Source organism: Triticum aestivum, chromosome 7B (genome assembly GCF_018294505.1).
Source record: "Triticum aestivum cultivar Chinese Spring chromosome 7B, IWGSC CS RefSeq v2.1, whole genome shotgun sequence".
Classification (NCBI taxonomy): Eukaryota; Viridiplantae; Streptophyta; class Magnoliopsida; order Poales; family Poaceae; genus Triticum; species Triticum aestivum.
The window spans coordinates 715810686-715821491 of NC_057813.1; the positions used below are offsets into that span (position 1 = coordinate 715810686).

General features: G+C 44.4%; 1 protein-coding gene across 1 annotated transcript; it reads right to left on the bottom strand.

The window, feature by feature from the left end:
- Nucleotides 1-4437: 4437 nt before the first annotated feature.
- LOC123159412 (cytochrome P450 CYP72A219) lies at nt 4438-7249 on the bottom strand. Its single transcript, XM_044577242.1, has 6 exons — nt 6925-7249; nt 6743-6801; nt 6153-6317; nt 5822-6066; nt 5278-5662; nt 4438-5187 (listed from the first exon to the last, which is right to left on the bottom strand). The coding sequence occupies exons 1-6, from the start codon at nt 7214-7216 to the stop codon at nt 4762-4764; spliced, it is 1572 nt and encodes a 523-aa protein (XP_044433177.1). The 5' UTR covers nt 7217-7249; the 3' UTR covers nt 4438-4761.
- Between the last annotated feature and the right edge of the window lie 3557 nt (nt 7250-10806).

A 10806-nucleotide genomic window follows, 5' to 3' on the forward strand; every position in this document is an offset into this window, starting at 1 on the left:
CGGATCTAGAGCAGCCACCCTAAGTGATTCATTTCCCAACTGTTCTGAATTCACTGTAATGGAACAAACGATCCTAAGCCACGGACAGATCTGCATATGTTTTACAATCTATTTATGAATAGCAAAACATTTCCTGTTCCCTGACGAGATCTGTGCAGGACCGGGAATGTATTGCTCCAAAACAACAATAACTGGGTGGCACTAAAGAAGATTAAACAGCATGTGCTGGAATAAATGTAGATCGGCAGCCAACTAGTCTTAGGAAAGAGGGAAGCTCAACACCATGATCAGTTCATTATCATCGTCATGTATATTGTAAAGTAAGGTAAACAAAACTGCCTCCCTTGAGAGTGTGGTTAGTGGTCCAGATTTGTGCAAGTTGGTGGGTACATATCCACTTGGCAGATGAAAGACATAATTTAGTTTGATAATTGACAGTGTCAGTTGACCTTAAGCAAGCAAGCAGCTTTGGAGGTCCCGGCACACACACTTGACATGAGACCCGCCATGCGTAAGGGCATCTCCAAGATGGACCCGCAAATCGTCCACATCCGTCTGGACCGTGCTGTCCAAACCGTGGAAGCCCTTCAATGCGGGTCTATATCGATCCGCGGCGCGGTCCTGAACGCAATATTTTCCGCAAACCGGAGACAAAAGTGATGGAGGTTTGCACGAGTCCGGACCGATCCCACGTCCGCTTCTGACCGCCCTGACCCATCAGAAACCCCTCCCCGTCCCGCGTGCACATCCCACCTGGCTCCAGCTGCCTGCATTCATGACGCTGTAGAGGGTGCTACTCCGCATTGAAGGCGGCTCAAGGCAGACGCTCTCACTGCCTCCCCATTGAAGTGGCTCACCGGCCAAGGGTGCCGCCTGCTGCACACCTGGCTGAACATGTCTCCTTGCCGCATTCATACGCCTCCATTAAACCCGTGTGGAAGTCGAGAAATCAACTCCGGCCTCACGTGTGCACATGGGCGGGCCGGCATTAAACGCAACACCGGCCGAGCTCCTCCCGTCTGCCCTCTATTTAAACGAGGCCAGATGATGGGCAAGAATTGCACCCCTCCATCGCTCCCCCGTCTCCTCCTGTACCATTTTCTCCACTCTTCTAATGGCTTCCGAATAGCAGTTTTTTGGCATACAAGTCGGCTGGGTCACCCCCCCCCCCCCCCCCCCCCCGCCGAGCCCGTCGGATACGAGCAATACAGCTTGCTGCTCCGGCTCCCGCGCCTGACCCGACGGAGCAAATCGCCGCCGCAAGCCGCCGCGTGGTTTAGCAACTCGTCGCTCCAGACCAACTTGATGAGGAGTGGCATGTTTCTGGTGATGATACACAAGCAGTTGTTTTACACACTATTGGATACAAAAGCATGAAGGACAGCCACATATTGTTGTAACTTTGTCCTCCGGTTGCTCTCCTAATAAATGCTTTGACACTCCACTATATAGAAAGATATTGGAGCTTTGACAGGAGAGATTACACACCTATTCCTCTATGGTTCCGCATCTACATTTTAGTGAGCTTTGGGTCGCTAGGAGATGGTTGTTCATTTCACAGAGATGTTAAGATAGCAGCACGACTATCACGGGCTATATTGCTTATTGGAATTATTTGGGATTTTTTTTGATCCAAAGGGGTTTCCCTCCTCCCCATTTTATTAGCAAAACGGGGCACCGCACCCAGGTAACAGTTAAGCGTTCTCGGCCTAACCAGAGTAGCAAGCCAGATAACTACACTACTAAGAGCAGATAAAGTAAGACAAAGCCATACATGGCAGCCATCAGCAGCTGGTCTATGAAGAAAAGAACTAGCCTATTACATGAATCGCCGGCCCTCTCATAGGGGGATCACCCTGAGTGAGCTCTCAGCATGAAACCAACTAGTTCCTTGTTCACACCAGCCTTGGTTCTCCCCGCCATGCAATGCACAACAGCTCTCCTCTTCGCCGGTCCAGCAACCGGAGACAGCGCCGCAGTAGCACCGACTGATCCCCCACGCACATGATCTTCCATTGATGTAATAGTGCACAAGCTCTCCCCAAGATCACCCGAGTACTTATCCACGGCACGCCCTGAAAACAAAGATCGTTACGCATGGTCCAAATGCTCCAAATGGCAGCAACACAGGCAATATTAACAACAGTCTTTTTATTGTTAGCACTCCACAGATCAGACAACTCCCGCATAAATTATTTGGGAAATGTCGTATGAGGATGTAAATACAAGCTTATTGGTGTTGTTTGGTCCATTTGTCGTAGGAATCCTGCAAAATCAGATGGGCCAAGTGCAAACACTGCTCTCTTGGGTTTGTCTTTTCTCGACGTGACTGATGTTTGGGGGGGGGGGGGGGGGGGGCTATGGTCCCCAAATGTTAGGTGCATACTGGAGTCATTTTCTTCCTTCGGAGATCACTGCCGTTGGTTGTGGACTCGTAGCTAAGTCGGGGATGAATCCATCGATCTCTATTATGAAAAAGTCTATGAAACATTCTTGCATGCGGGTTAAGATGGGCCTTGTCACCTTTGTTGTTGACTTCCTAAAACCCAAAGCTTCCCACGACAAGAAACATACAGGTGTTTGAATATTGGACTCCTTTCTGTAGAAGCACAAGACCTCCAGCTGCGATCACATGAAGTTTATCTCTCTAATCACCACCTCCACCAAAGCGGTGACCACATTGATAAGCATGCTGGGATAGATATTCAAGGAAGAAGCAAATATTACACTATTCGATGCAATATTGGCCATCACTCATATTGCTTCATGTCTACATATTGTCGGCATCTATGCAACCACCCATAAGGTCTCTTCCTTTCTTGATGCACCGATGACACATGACATTTCAGCCCAAAAAGTGAATGGAAATGGAGGTATTGCTGATAACAGACGAATAAGCAATGGTTCCAGTTGTCCAACAGTGGACAATAATGGAAGGAATGTCGGTAGAGAATAAACGGGAGTGCGCAATGGTTTAAATTATTTATCCTCGATGTTGAGGGATGGAAAATGCCACATGCATCGGATAGAACTATGGTTTGCAAATTCTTTCTTTCTTTCTTTTATGAAGGAGGTATGCAGATTCTGGCAGCAGCTCATCAAAAAACTAAAGTCAAATCCACATAAGGATTTAAATATACAATGGAAGAAACTTTGTATACAGGTGCATGTTTTGAAACTAAGCTTAATAATGAATATGATACAATTAAGATAATTGACTCTTTGGAAGAATAAACAACAATCATGTTGCTCTATATGTTCCAGATATCTGAACTTAAGGGAGTTGAATTTCTTAGCACATTCATATTGTGGAAAATAATGAAGCATCTCAACTCCCAGGCACAGGAGCCCACGTTGTATATATTGATATGCTCGAGAGATAACTCTCTATGAGGTTACAACTGAATCAGATATTACAGCCTGGGAGGTTTTACGGAGGAAAATCTAGAAAGATAAATGAACTCTCCCTAACAACCTCTAGAGAGAAGCCTTGCAACGCAAGGATGCATATGTAATGTGAAAACTATGCTTAACATCCTCCCTTAATCACAACTCCACAAATTGAGATTACACTTGAAATCCTCTAAGCTTCTAGCAGCTAATGCCTTCGTGAACCCATCTGCAAGCCGGTCCTTCGATGGAATGAATTTGATCTCTAATTGTTTGTTGGAAACTCATTTTCTGACAAAATGAAAGTCTATTTCGATATACTTTGTCCTGACATGAAAGAATGGGTTAGCAGAAAGATAAATGGCACCAACACTAGTGCAGATAAGCCTAGCTAGGGCGTGCCAAAAATAGCCTTGGTGGTGTGGAAGCTCCACGCCACCAATATGGCGCCATTCTTAAGAAATAGTGGTGGCACTGGAGGCTACGCCAACAGTATTATATGTGTTGCTGGCGTGCAGGGGCCATGGCACATGGAGGGTGGAGCAAAGTCGAGACGCTGAATGGGCGTGCTCTATTCCTTAGCAAAGGTATGCTCGGAGTCATCGCTTCCCGCCGGTCAGCTGGTCGGAGCTCGAGAGGACCACATCAACTTTATCAGTAAGTGTGACGAGTCGAACAACGGCTCCAACGAGGAGCTCCACTCTGGCGTGTATAGCATGAAGGACGGGGAGGTGGCCCCATTGCCGTTGGGGACGACAGCCGCATGGCGAGGTCGTGCATGGCCGCCCACCTGGTTTTTCCCGACCAGAACTTGATCAAACCATGATTTGTTTTGAAAGTTGATAAGGAAATTGTAAGTTGTTCACCAATCAACGGGTATTGCAATTTTCCAGCAGGTTGGCAAATACTCCCTCGGTCCCATAATGTAATACGTGTCAAAAAAACGTCTTACATTATAAGACGGAGGGAGTACTGAGCAAGTAGAACCAACAAATAATTAAGCTACGCGCAAGCCAGCAAGCCAGCATTGTTAGCATTATAGTAGCAGCAGATAAAAACGAGTAACAGCTACTTTCCTGTGAAAAGAAAAAGGTTGGAGTGGTAGCATCGGCACATATATTGGCGCTTTTTTTAGCTATTTTTTTATATGATTAATTTGGGATGGCTGATGTGATCTTGCTCTTGCCACACACTCTAGTAATTTTCATTTTTGCTCCAGCCCCGGTATTGATGTAGCTCCACCAGTGGTGAGTTTGACATGGACATACTACATACATCTCTCCCAGGATCACCACCCTAATCCCTGACTATTCTCAATAATGGCCATGGTCGTACGGAGTCCGGAAGCTAATTAGCAATAGCTGCTAATTCTTAGAGTTTCGTGAGCTTAATCTGCGAACCATGCTGTGGTTGTAGAGTGGAGACCGGGCAAGGCGAATGCGTGTAAGATGGTGAGAGCTCGAACAAGAAGTGTTGCAGAATCACGCTCAATCCCATCTTGGCCTCTAGCAATGCAAAGTTTTGCCCAACGCAAATCCGCGGTCCCCAGCCAAACGGAAAGAACGCCGGCGAGTTCTTGGATGCGCCGGCAATGCCCTCCGCAAACCTCTCCGGCTTAAATTCATCCACATCTTCTCCCCACACATCTGGATCATGGTGAATGCACACAATTGGCAGCGCAAATGTAACGCCGGCTGGATATGTGACCCCTCCGAGCTCTGTTTCTTTATACGCCTCCTGACCAAGTAGCAGAATCGGTGGGTATAGCCTAAGAACCTCATATAGTATCATCGTCACCTGCACCGATAGAGAAGATGGACATAATCAGAGCAACCTCTCGGATGAGAAATTGTATATCAATGGCTCTCCTGTAATTAATTTACTCACGACTTTTAGCCGGTTTATGCCCTCGGAATCCGGCTGGTTCTTTCCAGAGACGCGGAGAACCTCCTCCCTCGCGCGGTCCTGCCACTCGGGATGCATGCTTAGCGCGACCATTGCCCATGTGAGCAGCACCGCGGTTGTCTCCATGCCCGCGAAATAGAAGAGCTTCAACTCCCCTACTATGTCATCGGTGGTCATCGTCGGCTTGGAGCTTCTGGGTTCTTGGCTTTCTTTTATGTTGGACTCCATCATCACGCCTAGTAGATCGTCGTTGTTGACATGGCCATGCTTCATCGCCCTCTCCCTCTTTGTGATTATGCCTTTCAGTAGTACTTCAACCGCACGGGCATTTGCCTTCATCCTTCTATTGAGGTTTGTTGGCAGAAACCTGCATAGGAGTATTAACAAATTGCAGGCCGTTATTTATGTCCTATGATTCAGGCAAGCATCGTATATGTACTGGTTGTGATCATATTGTTCCGATCCAATGCTAGAAATAGGGAGATGCTCAAGATGTGATTGCATTGTTGGGAAAGTATGAGCTGACCTGTAACCGGGAATGTACATCACGTTTGCCATCTTGACAGCATTTTGCGCCTGCTCTGACTGCAACTGGAAGATCTTTCTCCCTTCACTGAAGCTGCTCCCGAACGCCACTCGGGATATCACGTCGCCCGTGAGGTTCTGAAACTCTGGCCACACATCTATCTCATGCACATCACTTTGCCCCATGGAGCTTCCCCATCTCCGCACCAATTCGCTCGAACAGGCCGCAAAAGCCGGTAACATCCTCTAGAAAAAGGCAATGCCCATTAGCCTGCAAAGTATATGCGTGTGTGTCAATGAGTTCAGTCAGGTGGGGAGTGATTGACGGACACCTTGAGCTTGTCGAGATGGAAGGCGTGGTTAATGATCCTCCGGTGGGCGACCCACTTGTCGCCCTGGTGTGTTGTCAGCCCGTTGGCCAGCAGCCGCTCGATCCGGAGGATGGACCTCTGCTTCCCGAACTGGCCATGCTTGTTCGACAGGATCTCCCGGAACAGCTGAGGTGTTAAATAATCCAAACATGCCTACGTTCTGGTAGTACTATATTGTGTTTGAGTTCAATTAGCATTAGTATAAGCATGATCAAGGTTGCCGGATGATTAGTACGTCCAGGTTCTAGGCAGCGTCCGAGTCCTAGTAAGCTTACTAGCTGTGTCTTAGTTGGTTTACTTTCCAAGTAGTGGTACGTGTCCGAGTGTGTAACGTGGTGTGCAACCTATTACGAATAGGTTTGGGTTCCCTTAGGTCGGCTGTTGATGCATATATATATGCACAGCCATGGCGTGAGTTTGTAACACCGTGAGTTGAGAAACAAGAAAATAAAGAGGAGAAAGAGGGCACGACAAGGGCTCTTGGCTATCAGTTGTTGTGCACGTGTGTTCGTGTAATTTTGTGTGATCGATCCTGTGGACGAATTTCCAACATGAGGGTCGCTCACCATCACCCTCGGCTCCGGGCCGAACCATGTCAGAGCGACTTTGCCTGCAATAGTCCATCCCTGTGATCTCTCATGTAATTCGGCAAATTCATGGAGATCAAACACCAACACCATACGACGTACGGCGGCCTAACTGAGAGGGGACGGTGGTTAATTAATTGAATTACCGTGTTGCTGGATGATGGCATGGTCGAACGGCACCGCGCGGGTGGGGACGGCGTGCGAGGACAGCGGCATGGGCTGGGAGCACGCCGCCGCAATGAGCCGCACGTACTCCTTCATGTCACCGGAGGGGAAGCGGTACTGTGTGCCGCTGACGCCGTGGGACAGCAGGGCCCGGGCTACCCTCCTCGGGCCGAGCCAGGCGCCGGCCAGCGCCCGCCCGGCGCACCACAGCGCGGCCAGCAGCGCCCCGAAGACGCAGAGCAGGCTCCATGGTAGCGAACCGAGAGTCGCCATGCCCTGTGTTTGCGATGAATGAACCCGTCTCTCTCGCTCAGTCTCTGTATATGGGCATCTCATGAAAAAGGTGTCCTCGTGCACCGGCGTGAGTGACACGGCAGGTGAAGAGACTAGGATGAGACTTCGGTGGCGGGTAGAATTTTCTTGGCTTGCTACAGGTGCTGTCGCGGAAAACGTCCCGGCCTACTAGCCTAGCTGATTTGACGGTGTGTCGTGCCGCCCGGGCCCGGCCAACGGAGCCAAGGTGATGAACACGACGTGGAAGTCCAGGTGCAGCGCACGCACGCTGCCGCGAACTCTCTGGACCCGCCCGCTCTCGTACACGTGCGCGGCTGCGCTGATTTCCGTCGTGGTCGCGGGACAAGCGTGTTTCTTCCCTTCCTTAAAAAAAAGCAAGTTTGCTCCCTACGGAGGCTTCCAAAATGGCGTGCTCTTTTGCAAGTTTGAAAATACCTATACTAAAGAACCAAATTCAGAACTAACTCTAGTGTGGAATACCTACAAAACTACTCTCACCGTCCCATAATATCAGAGCGTTTTTGACACTAGCTATTATATTATGAGACAAAGGGAGTAATTCAGAACTCAAATTCTACTATAGAAACTTAGTCTCACGATGAATGACTAATCACGTACCGGTCGCAGGTTTAGCACATGTTCTAGAGAATAGAACAGAGGATGGACAAAGTTAACGGTCTGTTCTATTGGACGGCTTAAAAAATAACTTGCCTCTCCTTAGGTTAAAAAATAAAGTTGTCCACAAAATTTGTTAAGACTTTTAAATTAGTTATTCTAATAGCTAGTTTAGAAGCCCCAATGAATAAGAGAGGTGGCTTATGGAAGAAACATGGAGGAGGTGGCTTGTTTTTTAAGCTGAAAAATAGAATTGGCACCAATCTTGATTTGACCCTATTTTAAAAGTTTTGCATTATCTAAGCCTCATGCCTACTGCCAAACACAGAGGCGGTAGGGTTAATGGGCTATCGTCATGGTCGAGTTTGGTACAACCCTTCTAAACACAACAATGAGGATATCTCTACATACCCATTCATAATAAAAGGCATGATAGTCTTTTTAAAAGTACATCGCCCACGCGTACATACCCTTCCGCCTTGGGCCTGCCCATTACATTTTTTTTCCTCTTACGTAAAATCTTTAAAAAACAATGCCTGGCGGGAATCAAACCCAACACCTACACGTTTAGTAGCATAAATGTAACCAATTGGAATACTTCCTTGTTATGCCTAGTGACCCTTTTTTTTCTTCAAATATAACACTAACCAGTACCATATGCAAGTTGCGACATGTCCGGCCATTTATCAGCTTTTTTTAATCGTGAAAAGTCCAGAAAAAGTAATATTTGTAGAATACCAAAACAACTTGACATGGTGTTGTGAATTGGTCATACAAGCCAGTAAAAAAAATTGAGGCCATTTGATGGATGTCGAGAAGCAATCTACTCTCAAACGGACATTACTCGTTGACACGAATACTCTACGTTGAACATGGCATTTTTTTGATATTCTTGAAATGATCCCAACTTGCCACCAGCTAGGCATGCCCATAGTAGGCATCCATATCAGGTTTGAAAGAAAAACATATTTAAAATCATAATTTAAAATGGTACTTAAAATTGTTATTGTAAGTCCTAGAATAAGTAATAAATATAAAGAGATAAAATTGAAAATAGTACATGTTTACTTATAGTATTCAATAAATATTTAAAGGAAAAAAGAATTTAAAATCATAATTTACAGCAATTATGTAAAACTATTATTTTGGTATTCCAAACAATATTTCAAATTTTTAAACATGTTCAAAAAGAATAATCAAGTTCAAACAGAAGAAAAATGAAATAACGAAAAAGTATGAAAACAAAAAAATAGAAAATATAAAAATGCTAGGCCTTGGCCCAACTAGGTGACGGCATCGCTCCCGTCAGGCGTCTGTTGGACTTAATTTTTGTCATTTTGAGCGCTCATGGATTTGAAAATGTTAATCGATTTTGACAAACTGTTCAGTAAATTGAAACAGATTACCAAAAATAAAATAGTTGCAAAATATAGACTTCTTGATTTTGGGAACCCTGGCTTCCCAGCTGTGTTTTTTTTGTTTTGGGAACCTTCTAGGAGGATCTTGAACCACCTATTTTTATATTTTTCCTTTTCAATTTTTCATTTTGTCTTCTCTCCTATTTTTTTTCTGTTTCTTTTTCTTTCCTTTTTCGTTTTGAGTGACAATTTTGTTTGTTCTATTTTTTTCATTTCTATTTTTCATAAATTCAGTAACTTCATAATTTCCAAGTTTTGTTCGTAATTTGGAAATATTTCACCTTCACAATTTTGAAAGATTTCCGGTTCAAAATTTCAAATTTTCCATATTTATTATTCAATGTTCTCATAATCCAGAAAATGTTCAAATTTTCCAAATACAAATCATGTTTCAATTTTTGTTCAGATTTGTTAATCAATGTTTGAAAACTGAAAGTATCTTCACAATTCAAATAAAAATGTTTGCGCTGTCAAAAAAAATTTAGAATTCAAAAATAAATTCTGAACAATTTTGAAAAACATGAACCATCTTCACAATAAAGAATATTTACATTCTGAACAATTTTGAAAGACATGCACGTTTTTTTGAAACTTCTGTACAATTTTTAAGAATAAATTCTTGAGTTTCAGGAAATAAAAAAGAAAGAGTTCATGAATTGGGGCCATTTCAAGTTCATCAATTTGAAAACAAGTTTGCCTATTTGATGTAGTTAAGAAAAATTGCAAAAGATAATCGATTTCAAAAAAGTTCACAAATTTGGTAACTTTCTGTGCAAATTTGAAAAGTTCATCAACTTGAACTAAAATCCATGAATTTAAAGAAGTTCATGGTTATAAAACAAATGACAAATTTAAGCAGATGGAAAAGAAAATTCAAGAAAAAGAAAAAGAAAAAACTAATAGGACACAAGAAACCTGACAGAGGATACACACAAGAAGAAGAAAAAAGAGAGGCAATTGTAACATAATGTTGCTTTCCTAGTTGGTTTGATTGTGTGGAATGATAGCTTTAGGTTGAGAGTTCGAACCCACTTTGATGCTTCTATTTTTCAATTTTTTATTTATTAAGGGTTCATATTGCTCTTTATACGTTTTGTGAGGGGGTTTGTAGCGGAGCAGGACTCATATTTTAAAACTAGTAGATGATACCCCGCGCGGTTACCGCGGTAATCTTATTAAAAGAAATGCATGATTAGGTGCTACACAAACAACTAAAACTAATGAATAAAGTGTGACAACATTTTTGATTTACACTTAAAAACATTAAGAAACTATTAACAACATTTTTGATTTACCGGAGGCAGCCCCTGCTGATTTTTTAGCTGCTTTGGTGGTGCTCGCTGTGGGTACTCTCCTCTGGCTGTGGGAATGAATGGGATTGAAAAGGGGAAGAAAGGAAACATGTGAGGAGGTAGCTTTATTGTTAGAGATAAGGTTGGGGGAAGCGGTGGGCTGCCTGACGCGGGCCATGTGGCGCGCAAAGGAGGAGCTTTACGAGATGAAGAAATCAGTCGGTGGATTTAGAGACTTCTCCTA